Below are 24,275 nucleotides of genomic sequence, written 5' to 3' on the forward strand. Positions count from 1 at the left end.
GAGTGAGACTCCAGCTCAAAATACAAAATGACTGCCTCCTTTCCCAATGATGTCTAGTATTTTAGCATGCCAAAAAAAAAGTGAAAAGTCAGGTGGAAAAGAGCCCTACAACAAATATTTTAAAACCTATGATGAGTCATCGCTAAGAACAGCTGGAAACCCCCCTTCTAAACTAGCCTGGCTTTAGTTTCCTATTGTGAAGCTATTCAGTACACCATATCATACTTTGATATTACTTGATTTGCATTCCTAATGCGACATTACTTAGAGATGAAGTACTGGGACATTTTCTGCAATCTTCCCAGGTGCAGAAGCAGGAATTTCTGCCAGAGAACAGTCAGCAGTCAGACTATTATGATTCTCAAATAGGAAATTATTTTCCTAGGCTTATTAAGGAATAGTTTTGTGCTCTTACAGTCATGTGACTATATTTCAGGGCTCAGGAAGGGAGACCTCTAAACGAATCCCTAACCAAGTGACTTTCCACAGGCGGGCTTACTTTGGATAAGTGGAGGAAAAAAGGGATGGCCAAACTTGACTGATTTAGAAGCTGGTTACAATTTCACTGCATTAAAGTGAGTTCTTTTTTGTATGTTCCTTTCTCTGTAGAATCTGGGTATTCAAAACTGAATAAGAAAAGGGCATCAAATGCCAAAGTCTTTATCAAATGGTCACTGTTGCTTGGCCCACAGATTCTTCTTCAAGCTAAGAGACTTAAAATAAAATTTTATAATGATACTTTATTACAGAAATTCCACACAAGTATTTGGAAAAAAAATCTTAAGTACAATTTCCTTCCATCTTAGATTCTGGGCACCTGGGCAGAAAATGTCAAGTATTTTCTTACCTCAGAAACTTCACTTTCCTAGTGTAATGCTTTTAAGAACTCCAACAAGGAAAATTGCAAAAAAGGTGTTTTATCGATCAGAAGCATCCCTTCTCAAACCCATAAAGGAACAGATATCTATGTCATAGTCTCCAAGACATGCAGTCTAATATGTGAATGGAGCATATAGTTGTATTCCTGGGTTAAAACAGTAACGACCATAAAGGTAGGTTTTTTGAATGTCAACTAAAGGTGACTGGGCTGGTTTATACAATTTTATTTTTCAAGAGTTCATCAGGATAACAAGGTAATATGCAAGTCTGTTTCCCCCAAGACAGGTGTACAGTGGCTTAATTTACTCAAGCTTAAACATTATGAAGGTCATGTCTATGCACATAAAACAAAGTAAAGAAATTCCCTCGGGACTGAGGTGATTAATCTTATATGTATCCCCTCATCTTCCTCATAGAACAACCTAGAATGAAGGTGCAAGAGTCGAAAGATCTGCACTTTAAGCCAGTCTGCCTTTTACCACTTGTGTAAGTCCTGAATGAGCTATTTAAACTCTCGGAGCTTTGTTTCTTCCTCTGTAAAAACAGAAACAAGACCTGTCTACCTTCAGAGCTGTGGTACAATTAGCCAGATAAAATGTGAATGTTCCTGAGGTTTAGAGTCAACTAAAATGGAAGTTTCTCTCTTCCCTAAGTTCCTTGAAGAAATGTCTCTTGGCTTCAATTTGTTTCTCTCATCTCTCATATCTTAACACAGCACTTAACATGCAGTAAGTGCTCCAAAGATATAATAATTATGTTCCTACGGAAAGAAGTGGGGATGAGATAAAGAATTCAGATTGGCTGTCAACAGGGATCAGATTACCCTAAAAGTTGCTTTAAGTTGTTTTATATACCTCAGTAGTTACCTGGATAAAGATACAAAACAGTGAAGCAGGCTGCACTGCTTAGCCACTTCTGCAACAGGATGATAACTGAGGACAAACCAGGCTTCCCACACTTTCCACAACACAGCAAAGTGGCCATGACTATGCAGAGAGGCTGCCATGAATGTTCTAAGTGGAGAATCAAAAGCCTGAGGAATTCTCAAAGCAGCAGGCATTAATAGGAGTTAGGTGTAAATAATTTCCTATCTTCAATGAATCTTTGACATAAAGCTGCCATGTTTTATTTCAGTAATAAAATGTTTTGTTTTTTTAATAGTAAATGCTTCAAATGATTTGTACTAAACCCTGCTGTAGATTGTGCCTTGGAGAGTTAAATTTTACTCAGCTTGCCATTAAACTGCTTTTGGTTCATCATAGGAGGGTACCAGACAGCAAATCAATAGCCAGATGGATCTATTTATATGAAAAAGTTCAATGATTTTTTTAAACCACACACAGAAGTACTTTGAGGACTTATTATATGGTAGTTACCTCCTTTTACATGATTGTCCCATTGTTTCTACTGATATACTTTAAAGAGATTTAGGAACAAAAAAGGAGAGATAGCACTATCATTTAGCTACATAAAATTATAAAAATTATGGTGCCAGGTGAGGTGCAGCACAAAACTCATGGATTCTTTGGCTCATCCCTAAAATGAAGTTTAGAGAGGTCAGCAAAGTTTTATTAAAACAGTTTATTAGCAAGAAGAAGAGAAGGAAAAATAAAGATTGATGGTAGAAAGACCTGCTGTGGGCAAGTTTCTCAAAACAGAAAAACCACACTTTTGCTCTCAACTATAAGCTAAATATAGCTACCTAGTTACTGATGTGCTAATGAGGGTGGAGCACAGGTAACAGCTGGCCTCTCCACCTCTGATGGGAGAAGGGATGGTCATATTATCATTTCTATGGTCTTGATCAGCTAAGGGATGGGGTTGAGCCCTTTACCTTCAACAGGGAACCTGTTGGGCTGTCCTATTTTTACATAAGATGGGATTTTCTTTTGATTGACTGAGAGGGTGAGGTAGGCTGACAGCTTGGCCTACAGTAAAATGTAATTTTAAAAATGCCTGAACGATTCCTGATGATCATCTCAGTATAGTACTGGGTAAGGCTAGTGGCCTCTGAATATTATAATCAAAGGCCATAAATGTACTTTCAACTTTGAGGAAAAACATCCCCACCTTCTTATACTTCTAAGTAGGAGTCTACCTATATACAATAAAATAAGGCAAAGGCTCAGATCGTTTATGGGGAAGGGGGGAAACTTTCTCTTGAAATAGCTATGTAGTTAGAGCAAAAGAAGTTCTGTTGACTTCCATTATTCGCTTTGCTTCACGCCAAAACATCTGGCTAAAAAGTGAAAAAAAAACACCCAAATGGCATTGTATAGGAAAAACACCTAAATGATTGATTGTATTTTTCACTTTAAAGTCAATGTTTTGATATTATAGAGACATGACTTTTGTTCAGTAGGTGTAATCTTCTACTGGCAAACAGCATGGTTTAACAAAGCTTGCTTTGACAAGGACTAATTTATAAATTCTAATTGTAAATCAATTAATAATTTAAAATAATGGAACCAATATTATATTCCCTAAACCTAAGTTGAAAGTCAAGAAAAAGGAAAAGTCTTCACTAGAAAACATTTTAAAATATGAATGTTGCCTTCACCGGAGGCATATGAATATGAATGTTGCCTTCACTGGAGGCAACATTTTAAAATATGAATCCAAAGTGATTGCGCTAGAGTAAAGAGTTGAGTATTTTAAAATAAGTGTGATATGCCCAATGCATTATACTAACATGCAATGATTACATACATTGTGCATTGTTATAAACAGAAATAACTTAGGACATCAACAGTAGGGTAGCAAAGATCCACCCAGCTTCTCATATATCCATCTAACCTCAAGGTCTGTTTCTGAAAGTGAAAGGACACTGATAAGAGTAGAGACAAAAGGTCATCAGTCATGTTCCCCAGAGCACAGTTTGACCAGCCTTTGAGGACAAGGCTGGGTCCAAATGAACAAAGAGAGGAGGTCTGGGGGGATCTGGCCCCTTTCCCACAATGAGGCTGCTTGAGATATTCAATGCTATCTTGGATCATTCAGATTAAAGAACCCTGGGAGAATTACAGGGGCCTGTGATACAGACTTAGGGTAGTCTTAGTGTTCCACCTGATTCAGGATTTCAAGGGTTACAGCAGGCTATCCCCACAGCAGGTCTACTCTGTGCAATTTTTCCAGTCTCCCTTCATCATATGCCAAGCTTAACTAACATGTGAGTGCTGCCTCACAGAGGTCTTTGAGGTCTTATTTTTAAAATTTTAATAGTTTGTTAAGGTTTAATAAACAATAAGACACACATATGTGGTGAGTTTTAACATATGTACACAGTCATCACCACAATCAAGATAATGAACATATTCATCCCCTCCACAAATTTCCTTATGCCCCCTTTGTAATCCCTCCCTCTCTCCCACCTTGACCCTCACATTGCAAACAACCACTGATCTTTCTGTCACTATAGGTTATTTTGCTTTTTCTAGACTTTTATACGAATGGCATCATACAGTATGTACTCTTTTCTGGCTGGCTTCTTTCACTCAGCATAATTATTTTAAGAACTATTTGTTTTCTTGAACTTATTAATGGTTCATTTCTTTTTATTGCTGAGAAGTATTCCATTTTAGAAATATACCAGGTCCTCTTTAACCACAGAAATTGATGAGAGTCCTAAGATTCAGTTTTACCTCTATTGCTCTCACACAATTTTGTAATGGGTCAAATTCCTACATGTATAAAGATTACTAGGTGGTGTGACTTAGATGTGCCATTTACACTTTCTGTTGTTCAATTTTTTTAATCTGTAAAATAAGATAATGAAAATGACTCTCCCAAGTGGTCATAGGCATTAAATGTGTTGGATTACTGAGGAGCCTAGCAGTGTATACTCAAGACTATTTACTGATTCTGATTCCACTTGTAAACAATCAGTTCACAGATATTTATAGTGCTTTTAAAAAGTTAGTCATTCCTTGTTCTCTGTGTGCTTACTTATTCATTCATTTATTTTCTGTTGCTACTAAGATCCCTTTGCCAAACTATCAGAGACACAGGGCAGAAGGACAGAGGAAGAAAGTAAAGATGGTAAAGGCCACCTAACACATTAACTGGTCTCAGAATGCCTGATTGCTACCCTCTTCTGACTGGCATGAAGACAAGCTAACGAAGGCTGGCTGGTTCAAACATGTATGCTAGGGGCTGCCTCGCCTGAGAGGGTCTGAGCAGTGGTGTGGGAAACGCGCTTTGAGAGAAGAAAACTCAGGGAAACAGCCTTAATTCCCTCCCTTCTGTCTTGAGAAAGGAGAATGTAACATGATTTCTGTCTTCTGCTTGAAAACAAATGTTTCTTTGCCTATCTTCCCTGGTTTAATTAGTCTTCTGTCTTCCTCAGAATTCAGCCTGTTCATTTGCAAATGGAAGACATCAGAAGCCGTGTGGGTGTGGGTGTGGGTGTTGGGGGGAAGGGAGCTGAAGTGTTTATTTTCAAAGCCACGGGGGTCCCCATTTGAAAAAGTACCCAGCTTATCTCAATGTTTTTGTTTGTATGATTTTGAATTAGAAGGTTGGAGCAATTCATTTAGGAGATTAAGCTGTCTTTACAATGGGCTTAGTTACCCTATTTATTCAATAGTATTGCTAGGGTTAAAGAAAAAAAAAGACTTTCTATTGCACTCATCATTATTCTAGTGCAACAATTTTAAAGAATTCCCTTGGTCTTTAATTTTAATGCTAATGAATTTTCTATTAAAATGATATTTATTTGTTGGTCACAGATAAAAAAATACAAACCATTTGCATAAGTTTAGAGTTGACAGCTTTAGCAAATAAAATACAATTTAATATGAATTTCAGAAAAAAATGAATAAAACTTCAGTTTAAGTATGTCCTAAATCACTGGGAAATCATGCGGTATACTTATACTAAAAAAATCATTCACATTTATCTAATATCATCTAATATTAGTTATGTATCTAATTTAACTAGACATCCTACATTATATGTGGCAAGCCTAAGAGGTTTTCATGGAAGTTGTATATGTTCCAAGAATGTCAAATGAAAACTAGAGCAAATTCTATTTCATTACTGCACTTAAACTTGCTCTCTGCAGAGCTGAAGTATATCATTATTCAGAATAATAATTCCTAGTTTATGAATAAAGTGATAACTCAACAAATCAAGTGAATTTTGACTACAGATTCTAGTCACTAAAGCCACTAAAGTCCTTCCAAAATTGGATAATTTTCTAATCACAAAAAGGGTAAAACAAAAAGGGGCAACTGGCATCTTCAGTTCAATTAGAAGTTAATGTCCTGAACCACTACGTTTAAACGTGAATATCACCTTTCATTTATGTTGCAAAGCAAACATCCTGTGCAAGGAGGGGTTGAAACACCCCAGTGCATATCCTAAGGTTGAAGCGGCCTTTGAACCAATAAATGAGTGATTTCGCCACAGAAGACTAAACATTTGCTTGTGACAATAAACACAAAGTAAGCAGAATTTTATGTAGCACAATCATTTTTATGTATCTGTTGATATAAACAATTAAGTGAATAAAAGAATTATTGAATTTTTTCTTTCCATGAAATAAAAATGTTTACCCTTGTCTCAGATCTTAGCAAATAATTTCAAACATAATTACACCTATTTTGTATTTAAATGATTAAATTCTTCCTCTTTGCTCTTGCCTATTACAAATATGCCAAAAAATATATGATGTTTTTCTCCTACTCCAGAAATTGGATTATATTATTTGTAGTAATTCATCCCTAAAGTCCCCTGACTATATATCTACTTGTGCACAGTTTATAGAGTCAATTTCATTATCTTATGTCATGTCTAATATTTTGAGAAATTTTTGTAGATCTCAAAGCATCTTGGTTTTTCTTCTTCTTCTTCTTCTTTAAATAGGCATCTTCTCAGAAAGGAAAAAAGAAAAAAAAAGGAAAAGAGACATCAAATAAGCTCAAATTAGCCAACAAATATTTGGTCAAGAAGTTCCTATTTTCCATTTAAATAAAATATTTTAAAAACTCTTGCTAGGATTTTATTTTGAAATAAACCTCAAGTTGGAGGTCAGTGCTGCTAAGAAATACCACTGAAAGCTGCCACTTGACCCGGAATTCCTCTACAAGAAAAACTAGCCATAACTACATGAGAGGCCTATATGAGAAACTGCCGGAATGTCAACTTCATTTGCAGTGGCCCCATATGGCCTGATCACTCTCCCTGGCATGATAAATCACTGGCAGAATCCTTACCTTCCTACGTTTGATCTTTGCTCAGCAAGACGTGGTTTTGATGTGAAGAACTCCAGATCTCTTAGGTCAGAGACAAATAGCAGTGGCACTGACCTGCAAAGTGCTAAGTCTCTATTAGGCTCAAGTGAAAAGCCCTAAGCTTCTGACAAGTTCCCTCGCCACCAAGCTCCATCATCCTCTATGATTTTCATGAGTTTAGCTTGGCAGAAAAGTTGCTGAAATGATTTGGAGAAGAAATTATAACAAATCTTTTTTTCTACTACTTTTACAAGTATTAAAATCAATATCCCCCAAGACTCAAAGGAGGAATTCTCTTGAAAGTCATTGCTTTAATTTCTAGAACCATAAGTCTTTAGCAAACATGAAACATTTTGATTTCCAGCAGATCTCTTTGACACTGCTAATCAATTATTTATATAAGGAGATTCATTAACAGAGATTTCTGTGAACCACTCTCTGGTAATTATGAGTACATCCTTGACAAAATATTTTTAACGAAATTGTTTTAAGTGCAAATGTTGGGTCTCAGAAAGACTACAGCTAAATATGCAAGCGAGTTGAGTATTTTCTTTCTGATGTTCATAATCCTGGGTTCTGGGCCAAGGAGAGTAAAAAGTTCTAAAGAGTTCAGGTGGGATAAAGAAATCTTAAAGCTTTTCTAATCCAACCCTTTGTATAAGCAGGTGGATTAATAAGCATCTCATTCCACCCTCTCATTTTACAAGTAATAAAACGGTTTCCAGGAAATTTAAGTGACTTACCCAGTATCACAGAGCATTTTCATATCTCCAGGGCCTAATATAGAGCAGATAACAAGCCATCAAGTGATTCTAATCCATTAATTCAATAAATATTTATTGACTGCCTACATATACAAGGAACTGCTAAATGAACCTATGGAAGTGGTAGTGCTGGGGCCAGAATACAGGTCTTGTAATGCCCCGTCCACTGCCTTGTTCACTGATCTGCAATGCACCCTGAGGGGTTTCTCTTTCAAAGGAAGGGGCAAATGGGTGGGAGTGAAGGAGAGGAGTTTTCCATCCTAAAGTGTGCGAGCATATTTTCTTTAAAGGAAGTACATAAAAGGGAGAAAGTTGTTTTGAAACACTTTTTCCTGGAATTCACTTTCTAGTCCTGGCATTTTATCTATTAGCAACTCTGCAAATGAAATCGGGCAATTTTACTCTCTGTACATATTCATTTACTCATTCATTCAAACACAAAGATATATGGACTACATTCTGTCAAGGCAGCCGTGATATCAGCTCTCATGAAAATTTGAGTCCAGGAGAAAAAACTAGTCTAGTCATTAAACAATAATTGGATCCCTTGGTATGACATTATCAAACACACAAATTATTTAACAGTATAATAAAAAATATTTGAGATAAACCTAAAATACAACATTTGAAAGCCTCCATGCCAGAAATTTAGTGTGTTCAGAAGTCATGTGTGTCTGTCACTGTGAAAATGACAGCAGAAACACTCCAAAAATTGTAAGAATAAAATTGATGTGAAAGTTTAGTTCACTGAAATTATGAGGCGTTCTGAGAAAACAAAAAGCATGCTATCACTTGAACAGGTATACTATTTCATTAGTAGTCCTCTTATACCATTCAGAATTAGAGAGACTCATAAATATGCCCCTCATCCCTCTGTAGAACTAAGTTAGTGACTCTGCAAGTGTTCATTAAAAGTCAAATGTTTGGTTCCTCTTTTGGCTAAATGTAGTTTATGTACCCATATTTGTATATATAAGAATTGTTGATCAATATTCAGATCATGAAGAGTTCTAAAAATAACTGATTTGTGTACTCTTCTTTTTAAGTTTTCTCTTTTTCTCTGCTGGAATTCCTGATAATGATACCACAATGTGAGCAAACCTCATTAGTCTTCCTGCTGTTTACAAGACAGGATTTATGCTCAATGTGTTGAACACAATGACACACATCACTAAATGGCTAGAACTACCACCCAGGTTTTAATCTGAGAAATTTTTCACTCAGTACAAATACCTATCAGCATGGAGAAACATGGAAGAGTAATTACAGCCAACACGTGTAGTCTTTTAAGAGTACACCAATAAATACCCATTTGTGAAGGTTAATTTAATGCAACCTAGGCTGTTATCTGGAATAGTATATGCTGCCAATTCAATCCATTAAGTAATTACTAAATTCTCAAGAGAGCTCACAGAAGTCAAATGTGGTTATTCCAGGTTCATTGCTTCTGGTCTCCCTGAGGACTATTTAGGCCAACAGCTGGGAGCACCGACTACAAAGGTTCCCAGGCATAACTAACCATCTTATGAAAACAGGTAAATGAGTCTAACCAGGGAGTGAGAGTCATCAAGGGTCTGTCCAGAGAAAACACTTGAGGAAGCAGAAGAGCAGCACTTGAGGATAAGCATAAAAAAGGAGACAGAAAAGATGAGACAAAGCGGGTAAGTTTGAATGGGAAGTAAAGGAGACAGAGAAATACATTCTAAAAGTGAAGTCTCAGACAGGCATGGTGGCTCACACCTGTAATCTCAATACTTTGGGAGGCGGAGGCTAGAGGATTGCCTGAGCCCAGGGATTCGAGACCAGCCTCGGCAACATGGTGAGACTTCATCTCTACAATAAATCAAAAAGAAAAGAAAAGAAAAAAATGAGCTGGGCATGGTGGCAGGCATCTGTGGTTCCAGTTACTTGGAAGGCTGAGGTGGAAGGATCACCTGAGCCCAGTAGGTTGAGGCTGCAGTGGCTGTGAGCATGCCACTGCTGCACCCCGCCTGGGCAACAGTGAGACTCCAACTCAAAAACAAACAAACAAACAAACAAAAAGAAATCTGAGAAATCTGGAGACTACAAGATCTGGCTTAAAAGGAGACAACTAGTCAGCAGTTTCTTCAGAAAGGATTTTTGAGTCATTAACAATAAAATATTAATTGTGCACCTCAACCACCATGTCCTCTATCACTGAAACTCTGTTAAAGTTTGGATAGTGCATGAATTTCTCTATTCTGCACCCCCACTGATATTATGTGTTACAGAGTTTATGTGTAACTAGCTGATGGTAGTTAAGCCCTAGTGAGATGATTGCTCATGATAGGCAAGGCGGAATTTTTCCATCCAACTCTTTCTGCTAAGTGTCTCTCTCATGTAAGTTATAATCCAGTTACACAAAATGATGGCCTATGACAGGGGAGGAAGCATTAGAAAGAATGTAAACTATATTAGTTTTTAATAGCCTCATACATCCTCACTCTCAAATGAATTTTAATAGCCATAACAAAGGAAAACACTTTTTGAACGAAAACAAAACAGAACAAGCAGGTGTTATTAAGGACAGTGAGAATCCAGAAACACATTTCTTTAACAAAGCCTAAATAAAGAATCACACATATCCAGGCGACTCATACCTAAAGTGTCAAACTATCCATACTGCCTTTTTTGTTTGAATGCATACTCTTGTTTTTGTCTGGCTGGTCGTACCTACAGACGATAGTAAGAGGAATTAAATTTGGATTTGAATTAAACAAGGGATTTGTAGTTGAAGAACTGGATCTGGGATTATAACTTGTAAAATATTCAGCAGAGCTTAAGCTAATATTCCCAATTTTATTATCTTTGATGTGTTTCTTTTCTTTCTTTCTTTCTTTTTTTTTTTTTTTTTTGAGTTGGAGTCTCACTCTGTCGCCCAGGCTGGAGTGCTGTGTCACACTCACAGCCACCCCAGCATTGACCTGCTGGGCTCTGGTGATCCATCCCAGCGCTGACCTGCTGGGCTCTGGCGATCCATCCGCTTCAGCCTTTCAAGTAGCTGGAACTACAGGCGCGAGCTACCACACCAGGGTAATTTTTATGATTTATTGTAGAGATGAAGCCTCACCAAGTTGCCTGGGCTGGTCTTGAACCTGCAGGCTCAGGCAATCCACTCACCTTGGCCTCCCAAAGTGCTGAGATTACAGACTGAGCCACCAAGCCAGGTCTTTGATGTGTTTCTTATGCTAGTACTTGTTGTTAAGAGCAGGAAAGGAAGAGTACTAAGTCCTGGAATTGCCACCCCTACTACTGCTATTGAGCCTGGAAAAATTATTTAACTTTAATATGCTTTGTTTTCTCGCTTATAAAATTGAGGTATTAATATAATATCCACATCACAGTATTGTCCCAAGAGTTAAGTGCAATCAGATGCCGAAAGCACTTTGAATACTGCAGTATTAATAATAAAAGCTGTAGCTTTTAATAGCTATTACTAATAAAATATAACAAGTAGTCATTCAGCAAACATTTCCAAAGCAGTGTACTGTTAGACATTAGGCTAGGGGGTGGTTCAGAAATACCAAGATAAATAGAAGTTTATAATCTAACACAGTTTAAGAATAGGGAGCTACACAGAAAAATATAATACAAGGCAAAAACTGTACCACTGAGAAATGCAAACAAGCAATATGGGTGCTCAGAGAATAAAATTCATTATCAAAAATAAATTGTGAGGCCAATTGTGTTAAGTATTATATATGAAAATGTACACAGAGTTTTAAGCTCTTCTACAATAGCTTCTTTAGAATAAGAGGCAGATATGCATGAACCAAATCACTTATGAAATCCAAACACAAAGATAAATATATAACACCAGTTTTGAGTTTAGAAACCAAGTTAAAATGCTAACAACATATGAGTTAATGTTATTTTCTTTCTTTCTTTCTTTGAATAGGAGTCTCATTCTGTCGCCCAGGTGGGAGTGCAGTGGCACACTCATGGCCACCGCAGCCACCACCTGCTGAGCTCAGGGGATCCTTCTGCCTCAGCCTTCCAAGTAACTGGAACCACAGGTGTGCTACCACACCCATCTAATTTTTTGATTTGTTATAGAGATGAGGTTTCACCAAGTTGCCCAGGCTAGTCTTGAACCCCTGGCTCAGGCAGTCCTCTCATCTCAGCCTCCCAAAGTGCTGGGATTACAGGCGTGAACGACCGCGCCTTGCCCTATTAATATTATTTTCAAGCCTGGCACTAAGTTATTTAAATTCTCGATGCTAACAGAATGAAGCACAGTATTATTTAGTTACTCACGAAAAAGGTCTATTAGAAGTTGTTTTTCAAATTAATTGCCTCCTATCCATGTTTTCTCCACATCTAAGCAAACAGCACTCACTGAAGAATTCATCAATTTCCCTTACCCCTTCGAAAACGAGTGGTGTGTGTGTGTGTGTGAAACAGAAAGAAAGGGGAGAGAGAGGAGAGAAAGAGAGAGAGACTCAGCATGCACAAGAAAGTACAACTGCAGTTAACATTTAAGCACTTACTCTGTACTAGGTAATGTAAGAATGGTAGGGAAATTAAGTCTTGACATAAATAAGTTAAAATAATCATGTTATCCCATAGGTTTTTGTTTTTTGTTTTTGAATCGGAGTCTTACTCTGTTGCCCAGGCTGGAGGGCAGTGGCATGCTCAAGGCCACAGCAGCCTCGACCTGCTGGGCTCAGGTGATTCTTCCATCTCAGTCTTTCAAGTAACTGGGACTACAGGCGTGCACCACCATACCTGGCTAATTTTTTTTGATTTATTGTAGAGATGAGGTCTTGCCAAGTTGCCCAGGCTGGTCTCAAGCCTGTATGCTCAGGCAATCCTCTCACCTTGGACTCCCAAAGTGCTGGGATTATAGACGTGAGCCACCACGCCAGGCTATCCCATAGTTTTAGATAATGGTTCCTTAGAGGTGGGTTTATGGAATGTACTACTGATATTAGTTTAGGGAAACTAATATGTATTAAAAATCATCCATCAAAATAGAACTAGATTCTCATTTTTCCCATTGTGGAGAAGACCACACATTTGAAACCTCCTAATCTTATTCCAAGATTGCATATAATACAATGTTTAAAAATTATTCACTCACTAATATCACTTGACTTTCCTATATAACATTAGTCTTTAAGATTCATCAGAGTCCTTATACATAAACAATCACCAATTCTAGAAGATTAAGACACAAATGTAAGAAGCAAATATTTTAATAGTAAAAATAATAAACTTTGAGAAGACTATATCTTGCAAAACTTGAAATAAGAATGAATTTCTTAAGTTACTAAAAGAAAAATTCCTTTATATTTGCATTTAAAATTTTCTGACAATTACACCAGAAAAAGAAAGACGAGGGAGAAAAAACACAAAGGGAAGAAAATATTTGCACTATGTATAACTGACAAAGGATTATAATCCCAAATACACGTATAAAAATGGCTACAAATCAGTAAACATACACAGAAAAATGAGCAAATGATAATTAAGCCAAAGGAGGAAAGCTAGACAGCCAATAAGCATGAAAAGATGCTGATTCTCACAAGAAATCAAAGAAATACATATTAAACAGCAATGAGATATCATTTCACACTTATCAGGTTGGCAAAATTTGATATGCCTGAGAATCCCAAGTATAGATAAATGTAAAAGTAGGCCGGCCATGGTGGCTGAAACCTGTAATCCCAGCACTTTCAGAGGCTAGATGAGGGGACTGCCTGAGCCCACGGTTTGAGAACAGCCTGGGCAACTTGGAGAGACCTCATTTCTACAATAAATCAAAATTAGCTGGATGTGGGCATTGGTACCTTGCGCCTGTAGTTCCGGTTACTTGAAAGGCTGAGGTGAAAGGATCCAGCCTGGGCGACGGAGTGAGACTCCAACAAAAGAAGGTAAAGTAATGGGAACTTTGATAATACTGCTGGTGGAATATAGTGGTGTGTTTACTGGAAATATACACATGGTAGAAACTAGTATAACTATGTTGGGCAAAAATCTGGCAATCCTAGTGAAGTTGTAGGTATATATTCTCTATATTCTCCACGAGCTACCAGTATCACTTGTAAGCATATCCTAGAAGCTCTCTCATCGAGGAATATATGGAGACATGCTCAGAAATGTCTGAAGCAGCATTATTGTAATACCAAAGTACAGGAAGAATATTAAATGGCAATAGAAGAATGAATTAAAAATTGGGATATTTCAAAGAATTGAATATTTTGCAACAATTACAATGAATGAATCACAAGTATATTCAATAACATGGTTGAATCTTGAAAATATGATGCTAAGAAAACAAAGCAAACTGCAGAAAACTATATGTAATATTGTACCATTTATATTAAAAAATTTAGCATGTAAAACAATCGCATATCTTTCTTATGGATACATACACAAGTACAGACTCATATACCTATGGGAAAGATAAATGCTTCTGAGGATGCTAGGGAAAGGAAGAGAAGGAAATAGAAGGGTTCCATAGGGTGGCTTCAGTGAATTACTTTTAAGAAATCAGAACCAAATACTGCAAAAAATTAAGAACTAACAAGTCTGGGTATAGGTACATGTTTGTTGTGTTATTGCCTGTACTTTTCTGTATGGTTGAAGCAATTCATTTCCTGCCAAATATGTTTAACAATACAGTGTGCTGTTGATCTGCTGAGCCTTAAACTTCTATCTTCTGAATCCTCATGGGACAGAACTGCATTCATCTCAAGCATTTGCATCTTCTATCATGAACGACAGTTATTGTATGCATGTCCTCACCTCACAACCAAGTGGGAATCCTCTTCAGCCTCTATGGAGCTGGGACCATATCAATACATCTTTTCCTGCTAAACAGGGACTAACAATGCTTTGTACACAGAAGGCTTTAATAAATGTTGAATAAATAAAAAAAATGAATAAATTCAGGGGAGCAAAAGAATAGTCTAACTATAGCTAAAAATAAAAATGACCCCAAGATAATATCAAGTTATACTGGTACATTGAGTAGCAGACCCTAAAGTACAGATAAGACAGAATCCACCAGTTTCAGCTTCGTTAGGGAATTAATCAAATAGTATCATACTGATTTTTTTAATCTTCTCCCCCAAAATGATTCAGTGAGAAAGTCCAATTTTCTCACCTAAAGAAATAAGACTTTAAGTTGCTCTCTATAAATTCATGTAGGCATTTCAAAATTGCATCTTCATAGGCAAGACCTTCCTACATCTCCTCCTCCCTCTCACCCTAAACCTTCCCAACATCACACACACCTCAGACTGTAGATTTGATGTGTGGGTGTTGGTAGTGAAGGTTGGAGCAAGTGGGAAATAGGTCATTTTTGCCTGTTAGTGGGTTTGCTAAGTAATGAGTGAGTTTGCTAAATAGTTATTGGGTTTGCTAAACCTACAATATGCTGTTAGTTCTATTTACCTAGATGTAGTTTCCACTCTACATGTGGGAAGAGCCACACAACCTATACCACTTTCTAATTCAGTTTAATCTTCAAGAAGCCCCTAGAAATGATGTGCAACAAAAAACCTAAGAGTCACTGGGCTTGAAATTAGAAAACTTAGGCTAGATGAATGAAAATTATGTACAAGAGCCCACAGAATAGGAAAAAGTATTTGTCAACTATATATCTGACAAAAGCCTAACATCCAGGATCTACAAGGAATTCAAACATGCTGAAAGGAGAAAAACAAACAGCCCTATTAAAAGTGGGGAGAAGACATGAATAGACACTTCTCAAAAGAAGACATGTGGGCAGCCAACAGACACATGAAAGAGTACTCAGCCTCACTAATCATCAGAGAAATGCAAATCAAAACCACATTGAGATACCACCTAACCCCAGCAAGAATGGCCATCATTAATAAAACATACAACAACAGATGCTGGCGAGGACACAGAGAAAAGGGAACATTTCTACACTGCTGGTGGGAATGCAAACTAGTTCAACCTCTATGGAAAACAGTGTGGCAATTTCTAAAAGAACTAGAAATTGACCTTCCATATGACGCAGCAATCCCCCTACTGGGATTATACCCGGAATAACTCAAATCATTTTACAAAAAAAATACTAACATATGCATGTTTATTGCAGCACAATAGCAAAACATGGAACCAACTACGCTGTCCATCAAAACTGGACTGGAGAAAAAAATGTGGTACATATACACAATGGAATATTATGCAGTCATAAAGAAGGATAAACATATGGACTTAGCAACAATTTGGATGGATTTAGAGTCTATAATACTCAGTGACCTATCACAGAAACAAAGAACCGAGTACCATACATTCTCACTCATAAGTGAACCCGGAACATTTACCATAATCCTATAAGAAAGGGATTGGCAGTAGTGGGATACTGCCAGGGTGGGGGTGGAGACACAACATCAGTAAGAGTACCTGATCTCAAACCAGGCGTGATGGGGTCCAAAGGGAGTTCCAAACTTTACCTGCATTATGTCCACTTGTAAACCTAATCCTGAATTGTACCCATCTTTAAAATATTTTTTTAAAAAAGAAAATTATGTAAGAGAAAATATACTAAAATCTGATTGTAAAATTATTTTGCAGCCGGGTGGGGTGGCTGTAATCCCAGCACTTTGGGAGGCCAAGGTAAGAGGATTGCCTGAGCCCAGGGGTTTGAGACCAGCCTGGGCAACTTGGCGAGACCTCTTCTCTACAATAAATCAAAAAATAAACCGGGTGTGGTAGCACATGCCTGCAGTTCCAGCTACTTGGAAGGCTGAGGCGGAAGGATCGCCGGAGCCCAGCAGGTAGAGGCTGCGGTGGCCAGGAGTGTGCCACTGCACTCCAGCCTGGGTGACAGAGTGAGACTCTATCTCAAAAAAAAAAAAAATTATTTTGAAAAACTTTTCCTATCTTTTATAATCAAGACTTTAGGGTTTTCGGAACCATGATAGCCTAAATTCTTCTAGGTAAGAGATAGGTGTTTCCAGCTTCACTTAGATAACAGGTTTTATCTTTCCAGAGATCTAGGGATAAAGAAAGTGTTACTTTGGCTCTCCAAAGGTTAGCTAGTTACAAGGAAAGGAAACAGAGCAGATAACTACTTCTGGAGGTAATAGCTGAACTGGAGTAAAAGAAAAGCTTCCTTCTGTAATAAAAATTAGAATGTTCACTCACAGACATTCTAATTTTTAACCACATTCTACAGAGGTCAATTAATCCCCATGTTTAGCCTCCGGGAAGTGTTATTGAGAGCCCAGCAAAAGTCTATGTGGTGAAATCACCCAATTATTATTCCAACTGGAATTTCAAAGCCTGGAAGTGTTTTCAATCATGTGATCCAACAGAGATTTGCTGTAAATAAATGCGTAAGAGTTAAGATTTTGAAGGGAAACAATTTAAACATAACTCAATCTTTAAAGGCAGATGAGCAATAAAGAAATGCCAGAGATAAGAAATTTCCAATTTGAATCATCTCATACATTTGAAAGATTAAATGAAACAGAGCTCAATGATACAGCATCTGCAAAGGCAATTAAAAATTAACCAGAGTGACATTATGGCAATCACCTCTATGTGCTTTAGATTTGGTGTTTGAAGGGAAATGAATGGCTTTGAAATGACCTGTCACAGCCAATAAAGAAATTAAGGAAATGCTAGGAAGGCTTTCAAAATAGTCACTGCCTGGTGTTTTTACTTTCTGGATGGTGACTGCTCCTGGGAAGTGTCCCCCAAATTCCATGTGTTATTTTGGACAGCCAGGACAAGTATGTTTCTTCAGTTTTAAATTATATAAAAGGAGATGCCATCCCACTGCCAAAACGTATCTACCTTCTGTGAATGTTCTCGTATGCTGCCATACTTCCCAGATTTATGTACCTATGACTTGGCAATATCTTTATTTCAACTACTTAAAATATCAGAAATGGCTATTTGCAGCCTGGTGTTCAGGCTCAGGCAGTTGGGTATGCTAAGGCCTATTAATGACAGATTTTGGAACAACTGTCAGATATCTAATTTGATTTTTCAAATACTGGCTGGGAAGTTGCATGATTTAGTGACTTTTTATTAAAGATAAGATCTTGTTGAAAAATCTCCCAGGAATCTCATATGGTAAAAATGCAGTGTAAATGTCAAGGAGGATTCCATAGCTACCAGGAATATTAAATTCTTATGAGTAATTAAAGGACAGTAAACAATGGCTTGTTTTACAAAATGTTATTAATCATAAACTTCTGTTCTTTCTTAAAATTAGCCTTCATTAGCCAGGTGTGGTGGTTCATGCCTGTAATCCCATCACTTTGAGAGGTGGAGGCAAGAGGATTGCCTGAGCTCGGGGATTCAAGACCAGCCTGGGCAGCTTGGTGAGAACTCGTCTCTACAATTAATCAAAAAATTAGCTGGGTGTAGTGGCGCACACCTGTAGTTCCCACTACCTGAAATGCTGAGGCAGAAGGATCTCCTGAGTCCTGCGGTTGAGGCTGCAGTGCCCATCAGCATGCCACTGTACTCCAGCCTGGGCAACAGAGTGAGACTCCAACTCAAAAAAAAAAAATCGGTCTCCATTAATTTGAATCTACAATAATAATAATAATAATAATACAAATATATCATGACTCTGCAAAAATGCAATGGAATTAGTTGTCATTCTATGCGATTTACTTTAACACACTTTCTCATTTAGTCCTGATAACAACCCCATCGACACTATTATCTCAGTTTCAATAGATGTAAAAATTGAAACTCAGTGAACAAACTCCTTAAGTGAAGACACCTAACATACCTTTTTTACTGTTGCCTCCCAGGACCTGGCACCATACTTGCCCCTATGTGTTGCATAAATGTTAACTGTACACATAGCTAATAAGTACATGTCTAGCCAAGATTTGATCAAAGGCCTATTTTAACTCAGAGCTTTTCTTTTTCCGAGTCAAAGGCATTATTTTTTTAACATGGGTCATATGGTCTCTGTTGCAACTACTCTACTCTGCCACTAGCATGAAAGCAGTCACAGACAATATGTAACTGAACAGGTGTGGCTATGTTACAATAAAACTTTATCTACAAAACCAGGCAGACAGTCTGCAGTTTGCTAATCCCTGCAAAATGTCACTAAGATAACTAAACAGATAAAAATATACATCAGTATTTGTATTTTATTATTCAACTAAGAAAGAATTCAGAACTGAGAACTCTGTGTGTTTGGTCATGGAATGCTTGTTGGCTTGGTCATGGTTTGATCATTGTGCTTTACTCAAGCAGTAGAGAACTAACTATCCATGTTTTGCCTTTCTTAAGCATGGCTAAAGTCAGACCTCAAAATAGGTTCCTCAGAGAATCTCCTACCCTGAAATAGAAAAACTATCATTCATCACTTTATAGAAATAAAGAACCAGGAGTGCCTCAGCAAATAATAATTCCATATGATAATATATGCCTGTGTAGCAGAAGGTATTGGTGCAGCATTCCAGGAGAATTATCTAATTCAAGTCCTGTGATGAAACTGTTCGGCTACCCTAGGCTAAATAAAGAAGATAAACACATCAAAAAGCTGCATAGTTATGAAAATGCATTTTAAAAAATCTGAAGTCCTCTATTAACACACAGTTTGATTAATAATTTATGATCAAAACAATCTTCAGTAAAGGTTTGGAAGAACAAGACCCATACCCATATTTTAAGAAATTATTTCTGGCATAGGAAGAATCTTGCCCCAGACCTAAAAAACTCATAGAACAGTCAAAACTAGTAATTTAAAGTCAGGAAATCAAAATACACAAACTGTAGCTCCTTCTTTTTTGTTTGTTTGTTTTTTAGAAAGCAGGATTTATTGAGAGGCCAGAAAAGCTCCCACAGTGAGAAGGGACTCAAGGGGGTTGCCCTATAGCTCCTTCTTAAGAGGAGTAGACCAACTCATATTCTTTCCATGGCTGCAAGAGAAGCAACAAAAGATATTTAAATTCATTCCTTCTCTCTCTCTCTCTCTCTCTCTCTCTCTCTCTCAAAAAAAAAAAAAGGAACTGTCACAGACTCTTAGGGAAAGTATATGATGAAAAGGCTCTATCATTGTTTTAAAGTCAAGGTCAAGGTCTTTCTTATCAATTATTCCTATTTCTTTCTACTCTCTCCTTTAAAAGGTTTAGCAAGGCACAAATAAGATACACGTGAAAGTGCTAGGCAGACCATTTGGTCCTATAAAAATGTAAGTAGCATTATCAGTATTATCATCATCATCATTATTAATACATTGATCAACTGAACTAACAATGAATTTTTGGCAATCAATCTTTCTAATAAGACCCTAAGTTCCTAGAAGGCAGATGTTTCCACAGTTCAACTACCATAGTGGCGAGCACTATTGTTAGGAACATGTCCACTCAAATACTTTTGGAATTGAATCGAAACTGTTCCCAGAAAACAGAAGTGCAATAAAAGGCTATTACATGAATAGTAGATACCCAATGCACATTGGCTCTGATTTTTAAGTTGATTGCCTTTTATTTTTTTTCTCTTCTATTTTAGCAGATCGGTAGCCAATAAATGTCCCCTTCCTCCCTCTATTCTAGCTTCCCACAGTGTCAGATGCTGGAGAAAACATAATCCTTTGTTACTGTTAGTTATCAGTATAAATTCTTACTGAAAAAGTAATCAACAGAGAGATAGCACAATGCTTTGGAGAAAGGAAAGGAGAGACCGGTAGAGCCAGAAGAGAAGATAGAGCCAAAAGAGAGGGTGGAAGCAGAATGAAGAGAGCATGTTTCCAAAGACCTGGGAATCTGTGAGAGGCATCTCCTGCAGTCGGGCAGTCAGCAAAGTGCTGAGCCTTGATTTTACAGTGTGGGTATGCCTATAATATGCTCGGCTACACAACATTATAAAAACCAGACTGGTCAAACAGACAACTCAGAAACCCTTTAATTCATAAACATATAGCTAAAGGCAATCAGAATGCAGTCTTCTTAGGATACAAGCAAGGGAGTGCACATTCTCTTGGCTCCAAATTGGTCCCCTAGTACTTCATGTCAGTGTTCCCTCTCTCAACTAACCACAGTCTTTAAAATATATATACTTCTTTTTTCCTTTCCTTTCCCCTTCCTCCCTCCCTCCCTCCCTCCCGCCTTCCTTTTTGAGTTACAGTCTCACTCTGTTGCCCAGGCTGGAGTGCAGTGGCACGCTCACAGCCACCACAACCTAGACCTGCTGGGCTCAGGTGATCCTTCCACTTCAGCCTTCCAAGTAGCTGGGTCTACAGGTGTGCACCATCATACCCGGCTAATTTCTTGATTTATTGTAGAGATGAGGTCTCGCCACGTTGCCCAGGCTGGTCTTGAACCTGTGGGCTCAGGCAATCCTCTCACCTTGGCCTCCCAAAGTGCTGAGATTACAGGCAGGAGCCACTGCGCCCGGCCAATATTTTATTTTTCTTAATAAAGAATCATGCTAAAGCCTGGGACCCAGATTGCTGCATTAGGGAAACACAAATAGACATATTCCAAAAATGGTATTGCCATTGACCATTAGTCTAAAATGGATACTGAAACTTCAGAGTGGTAAGCTTATTTTTAAAGTGAAATGTACTTGCCTAAAAGTATACAAAACCATGAGTTTAGCACTTTCAAAATCCTTGGGGACTAAACTTTAATTTGGGGCCATTTCCACTAGATTTATGACAAAGACAGTAACTTTTAATTCTAGTGATCTCCCCATTCCTTTTTATAAAAAACGTGAACTACTTTTAGAAGAAGAAAGAAGAAAGTGAAAAAAGACAAAAATACAAGATCACAAGAGTCAAGTATTCTAAGTGCATGTTACTTGAAATTCTCATAATCTAGTCATTTATTTTTAAGTAGTGACCTTATTATGGTTACAAAATCACACTAAAAAATCATATTAAAAAGTCATATCCTTCACTAAAGATGTATTTGTTTAACAAGACAAAAGCTGTTAATGAAGGATACGTCTATGATTGTCGATTAATGAATGATACATGTATGATCGTCGTATAGCACCATTTTCTGACACAAATACTGTTTGTTTCAAATGTTTGATTCAACAGGCCCTAAAACGTAATAATTTTTTTAGCCATCACCTGTTTAAATTTCCTAACGAATATGGTCTCACTGTTCTAAAGGACTAACTGTTCACCCTACATTGTTCATACTTCTGTTTGAAGTTACTGATGTAATGTCCCTCACTTTTGATCATAAGTTAATTTTTTAAATAACCCTCTATTAGTCTTATTTTTCTTTTAAGTAAAAAATCATTATCCATTACCCCGTACTACTAAAATAGCAGCTTCTGATCTTAATGCTAAAAAGAAAAGAACTGCTTGTCCACGATGCTTGTCTAGGAAAATTTAGAAGTCTCACTGAAGAGTTGAGGAGGAAAGCTGATGAGAATGTTCACAGATACCTGATTTTACAAGTTTTTGTGAAAAGAGCTCGCTTTTGGATTAGTGTTACTCTGTGTTTATGAGGGTTGTTTGTCAAGACAAAAATAAGGTACCTCCTCCCCACAAATTAAAGAATCGAGTTACAATACATTATTTCATTTCTTATTGTTTTTCTTTGTAATAAGTGGGAAAGTGGATACTGGATAAAAGTCTTCCCTGAGCTAAAAGACTCCACATTAAAGGCTCCAATTAGCTATAAATCAGTTGTCTTTCCTACTGGGGGAGAACAAGAGAGAAAAGAGAGAGGGGGTGGTTAGGGCAGAAGAGAACTGGAAGAACTTCCAAATTAAATTCTGAAAAAGATATCTTCTGCATGCCTAAAAGTTCTTTCAGACGCTATTAGAAAAATCCCATAAAAAATACGACTAAAACCAAACCTGCGCAAATATAAGGGTTAGATCCTTACTCTTGTGTAGATCTTGTATCTTAAGACCTTTAAAAGGAGCCTGAAGAGGTTAGGGACCCTCATAAAACAAAACTTTTAAGCTGCATGCTTTCCCTGCTTGTTCCTAAACCCAGAGAAATGCCACACATTGGCACTATTGTTATGCAAACAATGCCTAAAAGGCTATAACCATTAACGACCTCTCATTAAAACAGCTTTAAAAAATTTGTCACACCATCTAAAAAAGCTAACAGGTACCTCAAATCCATCTAAATCGACATTCGAAACACAATCACCCTGATTTGTATCCTAAAACTCAGTCTAAGCAAAACTTCAATATTCTGATGGGGTTTGGTTTTGTATTTCTCTTTCAACCATTAAGCCAAAAGCTAACAACTTACTTCTCCACAAAGTTTAATTTCTCTTGTAATAAGCACGATGGAGCGTATTTTTCACCATGTTGTGTGTGCCTGTGCTTGGGTTAATCAGAAGAAGTTTAGTGCAGAGATCTACTGAAAGGAACAGAAAAATCAAACGAGAGAACTACAAAATGAACTCCAAGAAATGTGGCTTTAAATCCCATCTATCTCCCCTCCCACCAAAACATTATAAAATTACAATTCCCCCAGGTTTGTAATTGATCAGGTTTCTTTTCCATGTCCAACTTACGGAGGGGAAAGTAAATTCAATTTATATTAGGTGGCGGGCGCCTATCTTTTGGAAGGCGGTGCAACAAGAAAAGTCCTGCTTGGTAAACCCAGGATGTCAAAGTTCGTTATTAAAAAGGTAAGTTCTTCCGTTCAGAAGCGAACTTGCTCATTCGCACGCATTAAAAACTTCTCAGTTCTCCAGGGAAAGTGCCACCGCCTGCAAAAGTCAAACCCGACGCCGGAGCGCCCGTGTCCTTACCAGCCGGGTCTCCGTGAAATGGGTCAGAGCGGCCGCAGCGCCCGAGTCCTGACCCTTCCTACGGGGAAGCCGCTCCGCGCGGTCCGGGCTCGCGAGGACCCACCCGGTTGGCACCAGCAGCGGGGCGGCCCCGAAGGCGGAGGCCCGGGAAGCGACCGCAGGCTGCGCGGGCGGCCCACCGGCGGGGGACCCCCTCGTCCCGTCAGAGGAGGCCGGAGGCTCCGACGCCTTCCGCGACGCTCGGGCCCGGGGAGCGGGCCCGGCAAGCGGCTGCACACAGGGGCGGGGGCGGGAGCCGTGGACGGCGACGCCCGAGCGCGGCGCTTGGGGTCGGGGCACGTCCCCGAGGCGCCCCAAGACCGCGGCGGGACTTCACAACCCCCCTCCCTCGGGAGGTCACGGCGCCCCTCTGCCGCGCGGGGATGACGGGCTGGTCCCGGCGCCCCAGCCCCTGGCCCCATCGCGCCGGCCGCGGCCCCTCGCGAGGTCGCGGAGGGGAAGGAAAGTTCTAGAAAGTCTCCGTGGACGGCGGGCGCTGGGCGGCCGCTTACCTTGGTGTACTTGATTTCGAGGTTGGGCGTAGGCGACGGCAGGAGGTGCAGGGACGCCATGAGGGCGGCGGGGTCGGCCTTCACCTCGCCGGGCATCTCGATCTTGCTGGAAGTCATGGTGGCGGCCCGAGG

At 38.5% G+C, this 24,275-nt stretch overlaps 1 protein-coding gene across 3 annotated transcripts in view; it reads right to left on the bottom strand.

Moving 5' to 3' along the window:
• ALDH1A2 (aldehyde dehydrogenase 1 family member A2) overlaps nt 1-24,272 on the bottom strand; it is a 117,229-nt gene extending 92,957 nt beyond the window's left edge. For 2 of the 3 annotated variants that reach the window (XM_008058347.1, XM_008058346.1), the window contains exon 1: nt 24,144-24,268. In XM_008058347.1, coding sequence (XP_008056538.1) covers nt 24,144-24,260 — 117 coding nt within the window. In that variant the 5' untranslated portion in view covers nt 24,261-24,268. Of the gene's footprint in view, nt 1-14,909; nt 15,009-24,143 lie in introns of all 3 variants that reach the window. The other variant, XM_008058348.2, reaches the window with a different exon arrangement.
• Between the last annotated feature and the right edge of the window lie 3 nt (nt 24,273-24,275).

This window comes from Carlito syrichta, unplaced genomic scaffold (assembly GCF_000164805.1).
Source record: "Carlito syrichta isolate Samal-C Ts95f unplaced genomic scaffold, Tarsius_syrichta-2.0.1 Scaffold303305, whole genome shotgun sequence".
Lineage (NCBI taxonomy): Eukaryota > Metazoa > Chordata > Mammalia > Primates > Tarsiidae > Carlito > Carlito syrichta.